The sequence below is a fragment of the Pholis gunnellus genome (assembly GCF_910591455.1).
Source record: "Pholis gunnellus genome assembly, chromosome: 10".
Lineage (NCBI taxonomy): Eukaryota > Metazoa > Chordata > Actinopteri > Perciformes > Pholidae > Pholis > Pholis gunnellus.
This window is the reverse complement of record NC_136537.1, coordinates 24,336,141-24,356,893: the sequence shown is the minus strand read 5'-3', so window position 1 is coordinate 24,356,893 and position 20,753 is coordinate 24,336,141. Positions and strand designations below refer to the sequence as shown.

Sequence of the window (20,753 nt, the reverse complement as noted above, 5' to 3'; positions counted from 1 at the left end):
GTTTCTGTGAGTATTAATGAAGGTAAAGTGTGTTTCTGTGAGTATTAATGAAGGTAAACGTGTTTCTGTGACTTCTTCACATTTCCAGGCAGTAGAAGTCTGTTTTTCAGTGAAAAGAGGAACAGATTGAAACACTTCCTGTTGGTGAAACAGTCGAATCTTCTGCTGCTCAACATTTTGTTAGAGTTCAGAGCTGCTTCTCTGTTTCGCAACACAGTGATGATCGTGAACGTTTGTTAACTGAACAGATATGAGGAAAGGTGAGAGACAAGACTGAGCATATGATCAATGAAATAACACATGATGTGGTTTATGATGAACACATGATATGGTTTATGATTGGAGGAAAAGATTGGAGGAAAGATCAGATTGAACTGATTTTTAGATGTTTATCAACCTGTGTGGGTTAAATGGTTGACCTGACCTCACCGATCAGCCTCTGGTGTATATATGGATGTGATAACTATTATTCTATTATTATGAAACAATATCTTTTTTATCTTGACAGAGAGGACAGATGGAGACACCTAAAGAGGTCCTCTTGCAGACTTTAGAGAAGTTAAGAGCCGACCAGTTTAAAAAATTCAAGTGGTTATTGCAGCAGGAGGTCCTAGAAGACTTCCCAGCAATCCCAAACAGTCGACTGGAGAATGCAGACCGGATGGACACAGTGGATCAGATGGTCAACAACTACGGCATAGACAATATTAATAAAGTGACCCAAATAGTTTTAGTGAAGATTGGTGAGAATGATCTAGTGAAGAGTTTATCAAAAACCAAATCAGAACCCAAAGGTAAGTCATGGTATGAACAAAAAGATCAAACTTACATCTCACAAAAACTTTAAATGTAAAAAAGCGAGTTGCACCTTGGCTTTCAGAAGAAGCTACCAAACACATCCACCAGAGAAAATACATTTGAACATTTTAGAAAAAGCAAAGAAACAAAGTTAGACAATCCTGTGTTTGTTGCCTCTAATGTTTAGAATTAGCACACTGGTGTGACTGTAAGATACTGCTTGGACGTCATTAATTCCCTCTGTAATTGAGTAATAAACCTTCTGGTTATTTGGAGACCACAGAATTCATGCACACATGAAGCACAACATGTCAGTTGATGTTAAATGATACTAAGTAATTTTACAATCAATAACCTATTCAGAGCCTTTAGTTATCAAATGAGATGAATAGATTTCATGAATACAGAAATGTGTCCACTTGTTAGAAATGAATCATATTCACTGAAACAACTCCTCATTGATTTCATCTTTGTTTCATTCATCCAGATATTACTGAGTGTCAGCGGAAACTCAAATCTAAACTGAAGAAGAAGTTCCAGAAAGTGTTTGAGGGAATCGCTAAAGCAGGAAACAAAACCCTTCTGAATCAGATCTACACAGAGCTCTACATCACAGAGGGAGGGACTGCAGAGGTCAATGATGAACATGAGGTCAGACAGATTGAAACAGCATCCAGCAAACCAGACAGACCAGAAACAACCATCAGACAAGAAGACATCTTTGAAGCCTCACCTAGAGGAGAGGAAGCAGTCGGAACAGTGATGACACAAGGAGTGGCTGGCATCGGGAAAACAGTCTTAACACAGAAGTTCACTCTGGACTGGGCTGAAGACAAAGCCAACCAGGACATACAGTTCATCTTTCCATTCACTTTCAGAGAGCTGAATGTGGTGAAAGAGAAAAAGTTCAGCTTGGTGGAACTTGTTCATCACTTCTTCAGTGAAACTAAAGAAGCAGGAATCTACAGTTTTGAAGAGTTCCTGGTTGTGTTCATCTTTGACGGTCTAGATGAGTTTCGACTTCTTCTGGACTTCTACAACACTGAGGTCCTGACTGATGTTACAGAGTCCACCTCAGTGGATGTGCTGCTGACAAACCTCATCAGGGGGAAACTGCTTCCCTCTGCTCGCCTCTGGATAACCACACGACCTGCAGCAGCCAATCAGATCCCTACTGAGTGTGTTGACATGGTGACAGAGGTCAGAGGGTTCACTGACCCACAGAAGGAGGAATACTTCAGGAAGAGATTCAGTGATGAAGAGCAGGCCAGCAGGATCATCTCCCACATCAAGACCTCACGAAGCCTCCACATCATGTGCCACATTCCAGTCTTCTGCTGGATCACTGCTGGAGTTCTGGAGAAGGTGTTGAAGACCAGAGAGGGAGGAGAGCTGCCCAAGACCCTGACTGAGATGTACATCCACTTCCTGGTGGTTCAGTCCAAACGGAAGAAGGTCAAGTATGATGGAGGAGCTGAGACAGATCCACACTGGAGTCCAGAGAGCAGGGAGATGACTGAGTCTCTGGGAAAACTGGCTTTTGATCAGCTGCAGAAAGGCAACCTGATCTTCTATGAATCCGACCTGACAGAGTGTGGCATCGATATCAGAGCAGCCTCAAAGTGCTCAGGAGTGTTCACACAGATCTTTAGGGAGGAGAGTGAACTGTACCAGGACAAGGTGTTCTGCTTCGTCCATCTGACTGTTCAGGAGTTTCTGGCTGCTCTTCATGTCCATCTGACCTTCATCAACTCTGGTGTCAACCTGATGGCAAAAAAACAACCAAGTACCCATTGGCCTAAAGTGTTGAGAGCAAAACCTAAAAAACCTAAGCTAACACATCTCTACCAAAGTGCTGTGGACAAGGCCTTACAGAGTCCAAATGGACACTTGGACTTGTTCCTCCGCTTCCTCCTGGGTCTTTCACTGGAGACCAATCAGAAACTCCTACACGGTCTGCTGACACAGACAGGAAGTAGCTCACAGACCAATCAGGAAACAGTCCAGTGCATCAAGAAGAAGATCAGTGAGAATGTGTCTCCAGAGAAAAGCATCAATCTGTTCCACTGTCTAAATGAACTGAATGATGGTTCTCTAGTGGAGGAGATCCAACAGTCCCTAAGTTCAGGACGTCTCTCCACAGATGAACTGTCTCCTGCTCAGTGGTCGGCTCTGGTCTTCATCTTACTGTCATCACAAAAACATCTGGACGTGTTTGACCTGAAACAATACTCTGCTTCAGAGAAGGCTCTTCTGAGGCTGCTGCCAGTGGTCAAAGCCTCCAACAAAGCTCTGTAGGCAGATACACTACAGATACATTACCATTACTAAATACGTTTGATATTTGACTTTAATTAAACATTTTGTTTGTATTAATCCCTGTTCCTTCCCTAGGCTGAAAGACTGTAACCTCTCAAAGAGAAGCTGTGGAGCTCTGTCCTCAGTCCTCAGCTCACAGTCCTCTAGTCTGAAAGAGTTGAACGTGAGTAAAAATGACCTGCTGGACTCAGGAGTGAAGCTGCTCTCTGCTGGTCTGGCGAGTCCACACTGTGCACTTGAAACTCTCAGGTGAGGATCAGATGATTTACTACAAAGATGATGAAGTGGTCTAAGTGTCGGATCTGCTAAGTTCATGGTGGTGTTACCAACATGTTACTGTGGGACAACAATGTCTACTAGTGTCTCTGCTAATATGCATTTGGAAATAATGGTGTAAACTGAATGGTGAACTGGCCACTATCCTGCTTGGGATCAAAGTGTTGGATGGCTTGTCCAACCAACATGAACATCCTTTGGCCCACCTGCTTTCAGGGAACCAGGACGGTTTAAGTCGTGCTTTTAGTTTGTTAGAGCGATCTACTACACTGGAACAACTTATTTCACTGTAATAATGATTTTAAATGTCTTTACAGTGACATGATTTTCACAAAATCTCTCTTTACAAAAGAAGATGAAACCAAAGTGAAATCCACTCATGTTGATGATGAAATTAATGATTCATTGTGTATCGACATAAGAAACTCTGTGTGTTGCTTTGTGTGTTTGCAGTCTGTCAGCCTGTGAGATCACAGAGGAAGGCTGTTCTTCTCTGGTCTCAGCTCTGAAGTCAAACCCCTCCCATCTGAGAGAACTGAATCTGAGTTGGAACAACCTGAAGGATTCAGGAGTGAAGCTGCTGAGTGGTTTTCTGGAGACTCCACATTGTAGACTGGAGACTCTGAGGTGGGTTCACTGCCTGCTGCTAGTGCAGCACCTTCATGTTTCATCAATAACTCTCTTTGATTTATCTAGGTATAGATCCACAAAGTGATACATTTTCTGTTAATATATTCCACTTCACATCAGCTGCCTCGTTGTCTGCATGTCATCCTCTACAATCACGAAATGTACAACTTGACTGGCTTCATGCTGCTGTTGGATGGATTACTGAACAGGCCTACCGGTTACAGGCCCAGGGGCCCAAAGTGGCAGGGGCCCCCCTGGCCTTTACCTACAAAATGTCACTCAAACAGGCACAAAAAGACCAACAAGAGACACAAAGAGACACAAAAAGTCTACAAAAAGGCTACAAATAGACAAAAAGACTCCAGACTACAAGCCTGCTTCCTGCTTCCTTACAGTGCAGTCGCTTTGCTGCTTGCTCTTGCCTCTCCTTACATTTCTTGCTTTTCTTGATTTTCTTCTTGTTTTTTTTCTTTTTTAAATTGCCAGATATATCGCATATATCACTCATCAACGTTTGAGTGAAGACGAACACAGAAAGTCGTCGAGCTGTTTTGGTTGTTAGCTAATGCTAACTAGCAGCTAAGCTAAAGCTATGTAGCAGCATGATGCCTCCCTTCTCCACGGACGACTACCACAAACTCCTGCAGAAGATTGCAGTCTTGGAAATAAAAATCCACCGACTAGAAGTAAACTTGGAGGTAAATGGACTGTGTGAGAATGATACCACTTTACCATGGACTCAAAACATTGGACAAACGCAAGCGAAGACACAGCTAACTAGCACCACCAGGCCTACCAAGAAACAGGAGCGGCTGGCCTGCACTAGTACTAGCACACAGGCAGAATTCCCCCTCAACCCCTGCACTCAGCCGGACAAAGCAATGGACAGCTGAGAAAAGTAAAACCAGCAAAAAAAAAACACAACAACCAAGCCTACAACTTCAAAACAGATTTGCTCCATTGTCGCAGGATCCTAAATCTCCATCTGATCACCTGGATGAGCAGCTATCTTCTCAAAGCAGGGTAAGAACTGAGAGTAAATGTGAGAGTAAAAGGCCGCAGGGAAAGCCAATAACTGGGCCTGAGACTCTGATTGTTGGTGACTATGCTGTAAAAGATGTCAGAACAATGTGCAGCAAGAATACCAAAATACTCTGCTTTCCGAAAGATATGGTCTCTAACATGAGAGACAAAATCATGGACATTGTGGCTGACCATCCCACGGTGAAAAACATTGTGCAGACAGGAAGCCGTGATATTGTGAAACAACAGTCTGAAGTTCTGAAGCGAGACTTTATTGATCAGTTAAACAGAGTCAGCTCTGTCGAGGCTGAGGTGTTTATCAGTGGCCCTCTTCCACCAGTCAGAGGAGGAGATGAAGGATTCAGCAGGCTATTTACACTGAACAAATGGCTGTCAACTGTATGTACTGATCATTCAGTACATTTTATCAACAATTTCTACCTTTTCTGAGAGCGCAGACATCTTTTTAAGGCACATGAGTTTGCCTGAACAAGTCGGGGGTAAAACTGTTTACCTCAAACCTATTTTACTTCCTGCGTCACCCGTCTGTTCCCACTGCCAAGGACAAGAGGAGTCTATACAAGAGATAACCATAGAGCATCGCCGTAGAGACCTTACGGGAAGGATGCCCCCGCCTAACAACAGCCAAGAGGAGGAGTCTCCAACCTCATCATCAGGGACCGCCTCTGATCTCCCACTTTCACCACCCTTCCGAGAGGAGGAGTCTTTACCTCCCACCCCAGCACCTACTTCCACCCCCAGACTCCATCCAGGTCTCCTTCCTCTCTACTCACACTCTCCCCATTCTCCCCCCACCTGGAGTTCACTGACCACATGAAAGAGCTGGTCATTGCTGGAACCAAACACACTCCTCGCCCCACTCCTCGCAATAATTGATATCTTCTGGGTCCAGGCTACAAGGCTGATGACACCAATGATTCTCTCCAGGAAAAGTCGGTGCCCTGTATGCAGCTAGCCTTCTCAATTCCTGTCCTTTATAGAAAAAGAAAGGAGACGCTGCGAAGGAACGATAGTAAACCTGCAAACTTATCAAACTTAACATTCATTCCTCGTCAGCCTGTCCAAATATATTGGGCAAATAAAGCTTTAACCACATTCAATTTAGCTTTATTAAATGTCAGGTCTCTGTCAGGAAAAACATTTTAAAATAAATTATTTCATTGTTAGGCACAAACTGTACATTTTGTTTTTAACTGAAACATGGTTAAACCAAGATAACAGTGCAGCTTATTGAATCAACACCTCACAACTTCAGTTTCATGAGGGAAACAAGAGTGCATAAGAAAGGAGGTGGAGTTGCTATTTTATTTAATGATTCTCTTCAATGCAAGCAGATGTCCTTTGGTCATTTTACTTCTTTTGAATACATGGCTCTGAATTCCACTCGAGCTTTATTCCTAAACACTTACAGACCTCCTAAATACTGTGCAACCTTCTTTGATGAGTTTACTGAACTGCTGTCTATAATCTGTATTGATTTTGACTGTGTTGTTATTGTTGATAATTCCCAGGACAGAGGGTCTATAGAACTATTTGGTGTCCTTGAAAACTATGATCTGACTCAGCATGTGACAGGGAACCAGAACGGTTTAAGTCGTGCTTTTAGTTTGTTAGAGCAATCTACTACACTGGAATAACGTGTAGCTCACATTTCCAAATGTCCAAAAACATTTCTGATGCTGACTTTTTTTCAGAGCATTTGGTATTTTTCAATATATTTTATTAATAATAATATTTTATTTTCTGATCCATTCTGAAGAATCTGGATCAATACTGATCAATAATTTTAAAATGTCTTTACAGTGACATGATTTTCACAAAATGTCTGTTTACAAAAGAAGATGAAACCAAAATGAAAGCATCTCATGTTTATGATGAAAATAATGATTCATTGTGTATCGATATAAGAAACTCTGTGTGTTGTTTTGTGTGTTTGCAGTCTGATACGCTGTGAGATCACCAAGGAAGGCTGTTCTTCTCTGGGCTCAGCTCTGAAGTCAAACCCCTCCCATCTGAGAGAACTGAATCTGAGATCAAACAACCTGAAGGATTCAGATGTGAAGCTGCTGTCTGATCTTAAGAAGAGTCCACATTGTAGACTGGAGACTTTTGGGTCAGTAGAGGGTTGGAGCCAGTCCGTGCTGGTTTCAGCAGTATTGTACCAAACACAGATCCACAGGCTTCAGGATTGGACGAGAGAGAGAGAGAGAGAGAGAGTAGTCAGCCAATCAGATGAGTCAGAAGCTTGTTGTGATTGTGTTTGAGTCGATGTGTTGTTGTTCACGTCTACAGGAAGTGAAGCTTGTTAACAGCTGACGGCATCATCAGATGTTTAGAGACAGTGGTCCTCATTCATCAACTATCAAACTATTGATCAGTTCATCTTTGTCACAGCTCTGAGATCAGTCTGACTGAAGCCTGCACATCACTGGCTCTCACTTCATAGAACCAGCGTTACATGTAGCCAATCATCAATCATGGCTGAAATAACCACTAGTGCTGCTTTGTACAAGTTGAGGAAGTCCCAGATATCTGAAACCAAACTCCATCATGTCTGGTTCATAACATCATCTGGAGGCTGTATTCACTGTATCTATCCAGACACTCGTCGGCTGGTTTACTACAGCTGTATGAACCCAAAATAAACAGATTCAGCTGTGATTTAAGTTCAACAAACATTCAAAGGATGCTGAAATGAAGTGAATAAATGCTAGGCTATGCTAACATTGTAGCTACTCCATCATCTAGAAATAGATGATGAAATAAATAATAAAATAAATAGGTCAGCGTGGTTATTGTTTGTACCATAGACAGTTTGTGGTTCATACTCATACATTTAAACACATAGTTTGGTCTCTGTATGAGGTATTGTAGAGCTCTGGGTGAACACATACGGATACAATATGTTTATCCTCCATTTCTGATTCAACCAATCAGAAATGGTTGAATGGTTGGGGCGATTGGTTGCCTCGTCGCTCAGAGGTCCCTGCAGCTGATCGACCCGGTCACGGCTTTTTTATGTCCTGGCCCCACGATGGTGGAATGAACTTCCCACTGACGTCAGGACGGCAGAGTCACTGCCGATCTTTCGGCGCAGGTTGAAAACTCACCTCTTCAAGAAGTGCTACCCTGAGCCTTCCACTTAGCACTTATTGTATTCATACTAGTTTGTTGCACTTGTTTTCGTTTCTGCACTGTACTTTGACTCTGGGTTATGCTCTTAGATACTTGTTTGGGAAAGGAGGTGTACTTATGACTTCTGGTGACTAGTAGTTCTCTTGAATACCTATGTTGAATACACTTATTGTAAGTCGCTTTGGATAAAAGCATCTGCTAAATGACTGTAAGGTAACAACGTCAGGACGTCAGTGATGAAGGAGGAGAATCTCAACGCTGAAAGGCTTTAACGACACAGCCTCACGTGTGTTTCTTACTCCATTGGAAATATTTTAATTTGCATCGTGTCTTTCGCCTCGTTGGCTCAAATTTACGTCTATTAGCGACTTTGCATTGACTTTGTAAGTAATCACGTCGCGTGAATATTCTCCTTGGCGTTTGTTGTGAACGCAGCATAACAGGGTTAAATCCATCTTTACAGTCAGCAGTGAACACCTCTCTGGTTCTGCAGTCATGATGCGTTCAGGACTCTCAGCCCTTTATTTCAGTGAAACCTGCAGAGTCAACAGACTGGAGGCCCAAAGTGTCTGCAGGTGTGTGAGCTTGGAGCTCAGTGTAGGTTAACATGAGAGCTGAGAGGAAGCTGCTCTTTCTACTGGATGTGCTGCGTCACTGACTGATGGCTGATGAAGGGAGTCTCTGTAAACACTGATTCATCTCTTCTCTTGTCTTCTTCTTCTCTCAGCATATGGAAATGATCTCTGTGAGCTGAGTCCTGATGATCCAGAGAGCATCTGGAGACTGGAGACTGCTCCACCACCTCCACCTGGATTTTATTTTGTGTACCAAACAGCAGAAGACTTTTAAAGACTAAAGTCTGACACCCTCTCACATATAAAGACATTGGGCCTCATATAACAACAGATTTACTCTTATTTGGGGCCCGAGGACCTTTTTGAAATTCTCCTGATTATTTTTGTTAGGGTTCATATTTGTTGTCTGCCGCTTCAGCTCAAACTCCCGTGAGCTGGAATGAGGTAGAAAAATGAAACTTGGAACAATAACTGGAAATGATGTTCATGTGCTTCTCAAGACATATGACTCCGATCAGCCACATGGTGGCGCTGTAATCAACGTCCCAAAATGTGATTTCTGAAAAGCCACGCCCCTCACACCAGTAGTCATGATGTGCACGGTGCTTTTCAGCTATTTTAAGTACGATGAATGTGTCATGATGTTACTTCTTTGATCTCTTTTATTGCTGAGTGGTCATTTAATGATGATGATGTTTAAGTGACGTTCAGTCATTTATCGATGTGATATCAGACGTGCTTTGTGAAGCATAATTGGTTGAGATGATTTAATGAGATGATCTTGGTTTGACATACTTTGCTCTGATCTTTGTCAGTCAGCAAAGGAAACAGGATGTAAGGTCAGATGCTGTAACCATGGTAACTGTTTAGGAGACACCCCGACTGATGTTCCACCAGGAAGACCAGACAGGAACCTTAGAAATAAGTGCTAACCTCAAGAAGTCTGTCATGAGCTGTAAGACGACGTAAACAGCTTCATCCAATGATTTACTAATGTTTAGTTGTGACCTGAACTTTTGAATTTTGTCTTTTTTTTTCTTTTTATATTCTTTTTTTTGTAACTTTTAATCTTCTTTTTATTGTAAAAACCAAATAAAACTGGTTTGTATTTTGTACATTCCAACCAAAGTCCAGTGTTGCTGGTCTCTGAGGGTGTCTGAGGGTGTCTGCGTAGTCTCCATGAGGTCAGAGAGCTCTTCTCCTGGGAGAGCGTTAGAAGAGCATTTTAGGACCCAGGTGTCTCCACTGGTCATTTGCTGATTTGGACAGAGAGGTGTGTGGGTAGGAATCGTCAACCAGGAACACACGCTGAGTAGACAGCGTAGTAAGTAAACAGAGTAGAACACTGGAGAGGATCATTCAGCCACTGATAGAAGATATGTTCATCATCAGAGTCAGGGCCATGGGACACGTGTGTGGTGCAATGTAAGTGTACTGGAGACATAAAGGTCACATGCGTGAGTATTTGGACTGTACTGTATCATTGACACATTGTTAGTTGGATTGTGAACATCTTTAGGGCCATCTGGTGTAGATATCAGGCCAATGCCTAGGCTCAACATAATATCTCTCCCCAGCACATTTACAGGACAACATTGCGAGGACCAAAATGCATGTTTAGTTCTAATGAGTGGAGCCATGTCATCATGATGAACACGTGTCATAGGGACAGTACATCTTAGTCCTGAAGCTCCCAGAGAATAAACATATTGACCTCTAAGTTTTGGATTTGGAAGATCCTTTTCTGTATTCTCCTTTGTTTTCCCGTCCTCCTTTACCCGCAATATTTTGAATCCCCTGACAAGGAAGTATTCTATATTACGATACTCTTTGACTTTTCATGAACGACAGCATTTTATGAAATGAGGTCAACAAATATCCACAAAGGCCTGTTAATGCAAATATTATTATGAATATTGACAAAGATATTCCATCTCCTAATTCAGTACAATTTGGAATCCCAATTTGACTTTCAATAAATGGTCTTTCAGGGTAAATTTTCCAAATTTCAGTATCTCATCGGATGTTTAGAAGTCTGTCTGGACTCAATCAGGTCCTTCAGGATCCCAGTGAAGACAACCAGGAGCCGCCACGGATCGGTCCTCTCTTTATTTAGTTTGGAGGTCGAGGCAGAAGGAGCCTCCTTCTGGAGGGCCAGTTCACCAACCGCTGTTGGCTCCCGACGATCTTTCAAGGGATCCTGTTCATGACGCCAAGTTTGTGGTGGAAAAACTATTTAATAATACAGAGTGAGTCCTATAATACTGAAATAAGGAACATTGAGAAAAGAAGTTTGTCTTTGGAGTATTTATTCTCTGCGCAGAGAAGGCTCCATCGTGCAGTGTAGTCTGCAGGAGGATGAGCAGAGAGTTTAATCAAAGTCATTTTTGTGTTCACAGAAATGTTGCTGTTGGCACTGATAGTTGTGTTTCCACTGTGTTGTGCTGTTGATTTAGTGAACGCAGAGTGTAGCCTGTAAGGACACGCAAAGTAAGTGTTTCTTTCTACCACTAGATGGCAGTAAACGTGTATTTAAACCATAGATGTATTCATATTTACCTGTGCCTTTGTTAATTATCTAGGTTATTGATACAGACGTATTTAATGCTGATTATTTCATCTGATATTTGATGTTTATGGTTAATTTACATACATCATGTATTTACATGTTATATTTGTGTCATTTAAGAACTAAACATACCTTCATGGAAGAGTGAGCATGTGTTGATCATGAGGCAATAAATGACAATTGAAAAAAATAAAGATGTTTGGTTTATTCTATTTATTCTGGCGTTCAATGTACGGCTCGAGAAGGTCTTTAAATAAATGATTCCTTGTCGGCAGAATCGATAGCGCTCGTACAGGAAGTCATCATGACGTGATAACGGATCGTGGCGATCTCGAAGAACTCTCTCCCTATAAAACGCTCATCTGACTACTATCGCTGCGTCATCGGTGGATCTCTGAGGAAGGGAGCTGACATGTTTTTCCGGGGGAGTGGCAGCTTATCCAGCTAACTTAAGTTAGCCTGCGCTGGAGCAGGTTCAAGTTTATGGATGTGTTGCTATGGTGATTTTGCCAAACCGAAAAGCCTGACTTGTGTAATCTCATCCTGAAAATGATCCGGCTAACTCAGTTAGGGGCCCAGGTGTGGCCGCTCTACCTGAGGCTGCGGGGCTTCAACTGCACATTATTTATTCAGCGCTAAAGTGCATCGGGACGCTCCGGTGTTACGGGTTAACAAGGGACCGTGTTAACTGGTGACTTTCAGCCCAATGCGTCTGTTGTTGTCATAGTTAAAACAGGAAGATAAAATAATAGAACAATGCATTCTGTCTATTATTATTGTTGTTATTATGATTATTATTCAACGCAGTTTAACACATTTCATGCACTTTATTTAAATTGTTGCTACAGTATTCCCATAATATATTTTTAACCACAGGATGGTGACATAGTGTTGATTTCCATCCCGTGTGCATGTGCGTGTGTAACCTCTGTGAGATGTCTCCTGGCTCAATGAACCTCTTGGAGCTGGTCAGGCTTGTGGTAACAGCAGGTTTATTCCACATCTGCATTTATAACAAAGGACACAGTAGAATGGTCATCACTTGAGGACGTCACTTGTGGTCTTTCTAGCAGTGAACCGTCCGTTGCGTTGAGGATTACCCAATTTTGAAATACAGTGGTCTAATGATACACTGATCGTTAGTGGTTTTAAATTCATGTAAATAAAATAGCCGAAATAGAACAGAAACTGTCTCTCTCTTAAATGTATGAGGAGAAATAAAAAGATATATATAACCAAAAATATATTTATACAGATTTCTCACACTGGACTGGTACCTTTTTCATTTTATAATAACAATTGTGTACAACAACATACTGTAACATACCTGCATTTATAACAAAGGACACAGTAGAATGGTCATCACTTGAGGACGTCACTTGTGGTCTTTCTAGAAAGACGGCATCACGTTAGTGCTAGCTAGCTATACCGGAGACATTTTTACTGGCAATAAAACACATAAAAAACGTATAGTTAACTTAATGAAAAGGTGGCGAATATAATCTAAGACAAATACTATTCAACAAAATAAAGCCAGCTCAACTCTTATGTACTTTTAAAGTTAGTTAACATTATATTGTCCACGGACATTCACAGGCTCGTTACCTAGTAGTGAACCCTCCGTTGCGTTGAGGATTACCCATAGTCCTTTGCGTCTACTTATTCAGTGCAGGTACATATTTACAACAGCAGGTGGCGTAGTTTTCCCATTTAGCGGGATTTAATCTGAACGTGTTCAACTATGTTACACGTGCGTGTGTGTGTGTGTGTGTGTGTGTGTGTGTGTGTGTGTGTGTGTGTGTGTGTGTGTGTGTGTGTGTGTGTGTGTGTGTGTGTGTGTGTGTGTTTGTGTTCCTGCAGTGGGACATCCGGGTGGTGAAGCTGGAGGCGGTTGGAGCTCTGTAGTCCTCATTAGTCTCCTCGATGAACTCGGTCACACTGATGAGCTGCGGTGACTTTCAGCCCGATGCGTCTGTTGTTGTCGTAGTTACGGCAGCTGTTGAAAACAGGAAGAGAACACGTAGCTGTCCTCGTGAATGCCGCATTGTTTAGTTTTGCATTACAACGTCAAACCTTCTCATTTACAGTCTTTGGTGAAAACAGACCGGATTCCTCGTTGGAGTCTTTTGAGGAAACGAGTCCACTGGAGTTTGAAACGTCTTGTTGTTCATGTTGAAACAGGAAGAGAGCTCGTTGCTCTTCCTTTGAAACAATAAAGTTGGTAAAAAAAACACACAAACGTCTTTGGAGCCTGTTTTGTGCAAACATGTGTCACGTAGAAGAACTCTGTAGCACAGTTAAAAGAAGAAGACAAATACATATAAATATAAATAAAACATATTTCAAACTCATATCATTGTGTGAAAAAAAGAGTCTGCAGTCAGAATCACTCCCTCTACACCACCATCAGCTACTGTGTTGTCTTGTTAAACTTAAACTACGTACAACTCAGTCAGCAGTCGCTCCTAAGAGCAAAGAGCCTCCAGATCAACTTGTGACCACACTGCACGTTTACCACGGAGCACTCTGTGGACTTCACAGCAGAGCAGAATATAGCTGTTACTGAAACAAATGGTGCCTTTTTAAAATCTGACAATTCAAAACGTGTTTGTCTCGCTGCAAATTAATGAGGCAGATGTTTGTGATGTCGTCATGAGGTGAAAATACACAATGTGGACAAAACGCATCAGAGCAAACAAGAAAAGCTAAGACATGAAATTAAGAATTTAACCAGCCAAGAACACAGAGATATTGTTTCATAATACTATAATTCTTACATTTTAAAATCATGTGATGAAAGAATAATAATCATGCTGTACATATTTACTGACAATCAGCCACTTAAAGGAGAGGATGAAGGAGATTGCTTGATTGCGTAATGCACATGTGAGGATTAATTAAAGGCCTGTGGATGTTTTCTGAGGTATAACAGGAGAATCATAAGACGGCTAACATGTTGTGACTTATTTACAGTCTATTACATACATGTTACAGGTTGTTATAGCATCTTCACTGTCACTACACCATCAGACACACAGGTCCTCTAGGACGGGTTTTGTCCTCTGGGACAGTTGAGACATGAACTGAGCAAACAGGACTCCAATAGTGAAACCAAGTGTGTGTCAGGGTTGTTAAGATGGGTGTGTTGTGAACATTCAGAGTGTTAACAGTTAAAAATAACTCAGCTTGATCCAACCTGTCAGACCAGTTCAGACACTCAGATTACAAACTTCTGTTGAAACTACTTGAGAAACATGAACATGAACCTGTGTGACGTCAGAACCTGTACAACAGGTGGTAGATGTCAGCCTATCAGAGGTGTTTGTATTTCCTCATTCCTCTCCCTCACCTGTAGCTGATTCATGTTGTGTTGTTGAGTGTTGGAGATGGTTATTGTAATGTGTATTATGCTTTCTTAAATTAGGTCAAGTTTTCACTGAGTCCTTCCTTTCCTTTAGAACACGACGGGTTTTGTCCTCTGGGACAGTTGAGACATGAACTGAGCAAACAGGACTCCACTAGTGAAACCAAGTGAAATCTTGGGCTTCCTGAGGATGTGTCTTCAGTCTTCTGGTAATTCATGAAGCGGTAAACAAACAATGACAATGAGAATAAACTGATGTCGCAGCCCTAAATTAATAAGCATATTATTTGCTGCTCATTCATTTTCTGACGTCCATCCCATTGAATAATTGCCTCACATGCTAGATTTAACTCTCTTTGTGGATTCATTTTACTCATCGTTTTCATTTCTCTTGTGTTCTCAAACTACATTTCATTGGAAGTATGTCAGCAGTTACAGACACATGACTTAACAAAGCGTCTCCACACTGTGCACTCAGCATTGTGTCCTGTGGTGCTCTGTAACTACAATAAATACAAATAAATTCTGTGTCCTTGAAGGAATGGGGGGAAAAGTCAGCATCAGTGCTTTGATGGTAAATTCAGAGCGAGGCACTGACCGGAGTGTCAATGTCTATACAGCTTCAATTTGGTGAAATTCAGGGTAGCATACTACAATTTAACACAAAAACATGTTGAAGAAACAAGTTGAAGGACTTCATGTTCCTTCTGTGAGTCAGAGAAATTCACCAACTCTTTCCTGAACTCTTTGAAATCACTTTAGACATTCTGACACCAAAGTTAATTTAACGTGTTCCTGAAAAGAATTGTTGTTCTCGAGATCAGAGGCTGAAAAAAACAATTAAGTACGATATAAGTGAGGATGTGGTACACAAAGAGTCCTCCAACATATGTAGTAATGTAGTCTGTTGTTTGAGACTGTCATAGTCAAACGTTGTGTAATAGTGACATTAAGAGTGATTTAATCAACAGATCTGGTCTCTCTCTCTCTCTCTCTCTCTCTCTCTCTCTCTCTCTCTCTCTCTCTCTCTCTCTCTCTCTCTCTCTCTCTCTCTCTCTCTCTCTCTATAGCACTTAATGATTGAATGCACCATTTATGTCGAGGGATTTTAAAAAGATGGACAGTTGTCTTTTAAATGCTTTAGAAACAGGAGGTCTTAAATCAAATAGTTTACAGGATATTCAACCTGTGTTTCCTTATAATGCATTTCATACTTCACTTATTTCTTTACAGGACTTGTACAAAGGCAGTGAAGTAGTCCATGAATATGAGCTGTGAGTTTACAGATCATTTAATTCCCTCCTAATATTTATTCCAGGAGTGCAGTTAGTGACAGTGTGGGCTCCATCGCTCTATAGTTGTATTGCACTGGATTTTAGATGTTTATCAACCTGTGTGGGTTAAATGGTTGACCTGACCTCACCGATCAGCCTCTGGTGTATATATGGATGTGATAACTATTATTCTTTCATTTATGTTTTTACATTTTCACCTAACAAAGATCTGACTGTGTCCAAAATGGAAAGTAATCTGTATTTAATAGCTTCATGCCCGTTATATGTTAGCTTGTTAAACTTCTCATATCCATCTCCACTCTCTCTCATGAAACGTTTGAGGTTTGATTTAAATCGGTGTTCTCGGTATCCCACAATCCATTGCATGCTGCTAAGTTGTTTACGACTTAAAAGAAGAAGACAAATACATATAAATATAAATAAATCATATTTACGGGATTCAAACTCATATCATATCAGAATGACTCCCTCTACACCACCGTCAGCTACTGTGTTGTCTTGTTAAACTTAAACTACGTACAACTCAGTCAGCAGTCGCTCCTAAGAGCAAAGAGCCTCCAGATCAACTTGTGACCACACTGCACGTTTACCACGGAGCACTCTGTGGACTTCACAGCAGAGCAGAATATAGCTGTTACTGAAACAAATGGTGCCTTTTTAAAATCTGACAATTCAAAACGTGTTTGTATCGCTGCAAATTAATGAGGCAAATGTTTGTGATGTCGGCATGAGGTGAAAATACACAATGTGGACAAAACGCATCAGAGCAAACAAGAACAGATAAGACATGAAATGAAGAGTTTAACCAGCCAAGAACAAAGAGATATTGTTTCATAATACTATAATTCTTACATTTTAAAATCATGTGATGAAAGAATAATAATCATGCTGTACATATTTACTGACAATCAGCCACTTAAAGGAGAGGATGAAGGAGATTGCTTGATTGCGTAATGCACATGTGAGGATTAATTACAGGCCTGTGGATGTTTTCTGAGGTATAACAGGAGAATCATAAGACGGCTAACATGTTGTGACTTATTTACAGTCTATTACATACATGTTACAGGGTTTTATAGCATCTTCACTGTCACTACACCATCAGACACACAGGTCCTCTAGGACGGGTTTTGTCCTCTGGGACAGTTGAGACATAAACTGAGCAAACAGGACTCCAATAGTGAAACCAAGTGTGTGTCTGGGTTGTTAAGATGGGTGTGTTGTGAACATTCAGAGTGTTAACAGTTAAAAATAACTCAGCTTGATCCAACCTGTCAGACCAGTTCAGACACTCAGATTACAAACTTCTGTTGAAACTACTTGAGAAACATGAACATGAACCAGTGTGACGTCAGAACCTGTCCAACAGGTGGTAGATGTCAGCCTATCAGAGGTGTTTGTATTTCCTCATTCCTCTCCCTCACCTGTAGCTGATTCATGTTGTGTTGTTGAGTGTTGGAGACGGTTATTGTAATGTGTATTATGCTTTCTTGAATCAAGTCAAGTTGTCACTGAGTCCTTCCTTTAGTCTCAGTCAGCAGTAACTCCTCAGAGCAAAGGGCCTCCAGATCAACTTGTGACCACACTGCACGTTTACCACGGAGCACTCTGTGGACTTCAGAGCAGAGCAGAGCCACATAGCATCACAATGTGTAATACATGGTGGGCACACTCAAGAAGAAACCGAGCCAAGGTTTAGAGAGGCCATCGGCTTTCCACACAATACACAGTTTTAAGGACGACCATTCAACCTGGTCAATGAGCTGGACACTAATAGTGCCATCATGTATTACATAGTGTGATGCTATGTGAGTCAAATTAAATGTGATTATGTCTTATACACATTACAATAACCATCTCCAACAGTCAACAACACAACATGAATCAGCTACAGGTGAGGGAGAGGAATGAGGAAATACAAACACCTCTGATAGGCTGACATCTACCACCTGTTGGACAGGTTTTGACGTCACACTGGTTTTATTTTAGACTTGGACTCTGAAGTGATGAGGGTGTGACGGCGTCCTCAGATCAAATGGACACAGACACCAGGACTGACAGGAGGACATGAGCAGCTTCTTCTCTCCAGTGTTTCCTCCACATGAAGGTGAACGTGTCTGTAAACTGACCTGAAGGGAGTTCAGGTGAGAAACCTACCAGATGAATCTGTACATGTTTGATCATCAGGATCACTTTGATCTCTTTCTGTTGTTTCTCTGTTTAACTGGAGAATAGAACGATGTTTCTAAAGATATATTTGTTATATGCAGTAGAGTTTCTCTCTGAGATAAAGAACAATGATCTTTAGAAATATAATGTTCATGTTTCTCAAGTAGTTTCAACAGAAGTTTGTAATCTGAGTGTCTGAACTGGTCTGACAGGTTGGATCAAGCTGAGTTATTTTTAACTGTCAACACTCTGAATGTTCACAACACAACCATCTTAACAACCCAGACACACACTTGGTGTCACTAGTGGAGTCCTGTTTGCTCAGTTCATGTCTCAACTGTCCCAGAGGACAAAACCCGTCCTAGAGGACCTGTGTGTGTCTGATGGTGTAGTGACAGTGAAGATGCTATAAAACCCTGTAACATGTATGTAATAGACTGTAAATAAGTCACAACATGTTAGCCGTCTTATGATTCTCCTGTTATACCTCAGAAAACATCCACAGGCCTGTAATTAATCCTCACATGTGCATTACGCAATCAAGCAATCTCCTTCATACTCTCCTTAGAGAAACTCATTCCTATAAGCATCACTTCCTGTCACAGACCCTCTGCAGCACGCTCTATGTCAAACCCCTCTGGTGCTAACCACAACTATTTAATGACAGTCCCTCTGCAGCCTCTGCTACCTGCTGCTCCTGACTGTAAGCCTGTTCATTTGGGTCTTTTAAACATCACATCTCTAAATAATGAGTCATTTTTATCTCAGTTTTACTTCATATGAACGTCTTGATTTTATAGTAAACTCTAAAGATCCAGTTATCATTTTAATAATCTACAGACCGTCCAGGCCTAACAGTGTTGTTATCAGAGCTACTCTCCCATTTTACATCAGCTGCTGTCACTTATACTCTGATGAGCAGCAGGACGACCTAGGACGACCTCTGAAACCACAGTCACCACTTTCTGTTATCACTCATCAAGTGTGTTCATGTCTCATTCCAGTTATTGAATTAAATTAGCAAAAGCTTCTATACTTTTTAATTCAGTGTTTTCTGTCTCATCTTGAATTCTTCAGTATTTGTTATAATTAAAATAAATAATCACATGTGAGCATTTTGACTGCATCAAACACTTTAACTCTTTGAGCGCTGCAGCGCGGTGGTGAAGCCCCCTGAGGTGAACTTGTGCTCTGTGACTTTGAGCTGCATCATTTAAATTGACTGAACACGATGCATACTGCTGATCCATTGATATGCATGTAGAGAGCGTGTATCAGAGCTTAAAGTCATGTCTTTAAGGACACTGCTCCAGGATCAGATCCAACATCCAGAGTGTCTCCAGTGTCTCATGTGAGCTGGACTTTGTGTTTGAAACAGGAGCACTGAGTTTGATCCGAGTCCTTCAGTTTGATGGTCTGTTGGTGATAACATGAGATGTTCACATGTTTCTTCTACTTCTTCATCGTCATGTGATCTTCTGCTTATTTGACGGGTTCACGCTGATTGTTTTGACTGTAAACTTTTATAAGCTGCTGCTCAGAAATGTTACAACATGCAGGTTATAAATCATTCTAGAAGAATGTGATTGATGAACATGTTTCACCAAATCTTCATTCAAAATAACACTTTTATAAATAAATACATGTAAACGTCACATTGTGTCTCATCAGTGAGACATGCATGTGATCCAAGTTGCTGCTGCTTCATTAAATCTTTGTGAACTGAGCTGATCTTTATCTCTTTAGATGGTTAGTTAGCATCATCTAGTGGACAGAGAGGAGAACTACATCACCTCACCTGTGATTTGTCTGATTAGAACACGTCCTCACAGCGAGCCAAAGGAAAGGAAGGACTCAGTGAAAACTTGACTTGATTTAAGAAAGCATAATACACATTACAATAACCGTCTCCAACACTCAACAACACAACATGAATCAGCTACAGGTGAGGGAGAGGAGTGAGGAAATACAAACACCTCTGATAGGCTGACATCTACCACCTGTTGGACAGGTTTTGACGTCACAACGTAATACCCTGTAACATGTATATAATAGACTGTAAATAATTCAGAACATGTTCACCGTCTTATGATTCTCCTGTTATACCTCAGAAAACATCCACAGGCCTGTAATTAATCCTCACATGTGCATTACGCAATCAAGCAATCTCCTTCATCCTCTCCTTTAAGTGGCTGATTGTCAGTAAATATGTACAGCATGATCATTATTCTTTCATCACATGATTTTAAAATCTAAGAATTATAGTATTATGAAACAATATCTTTTGTATTTTGACAGAGAGGACAGATGGAGACACCTAAAGAGCTCTTGGACACTTTGGAGAAGTTAGGGGACGACGAGTTAAAAAATTTCAAGTGGATTTTGCAGAAGCAAGAGTACCTAGAAGGCTTCCCAGCAATCCCAAAGTGTCGACTGGAGAATGCAGACCGGATAGACACAGTGGATCGGATGGTCGAGAAATACAGCGAAGACACTCTGAAAGTGACCCAAATAGTTTTAGAGAAGATTGGTAAGAATGATCTAGTGAAGAGTTTATCAAAAACCAAATCAGAACCCAA

At 41.2% G+C, this 20,753-nt stretch overlaps 2 protein-coding genes across 8 annotated transcripts in view; both read left to right on the top strand.

Annotated features, from left to right (window-relative positions):
- Positions 1-20,753, top strand: part of LOC306702024 (uncharacterized protein) — a 272,978-nt gene that overhangs the window by 219,765 nt on the left and 32,460 nt on the right. The gene's annotated exons all lie outside the window — the stretch shown is intronic.
- Positions 518-9,780, top strand: LOC306702527 (NLR family CARD domain-containing protein 3-like; the record flags this gene model as incomplete). The annotated part of the gene is made up of 6 exons (XM_079168164.1): positions 518-794; positions 1,286-3,092; positions 3,193-3,366; positions 3,847-4,020; positions 7,007-7,180; positions 8,930-9,780. The coding sequence occupies 6 exons, from the start codon at positions 518-520 to the stop codon at positions 8,940-8,942; spliced, it is 2,619 nt and encodes an 872-aa protein (XP_079024290.1). The 3' UTR covers positions 8,943-9,780.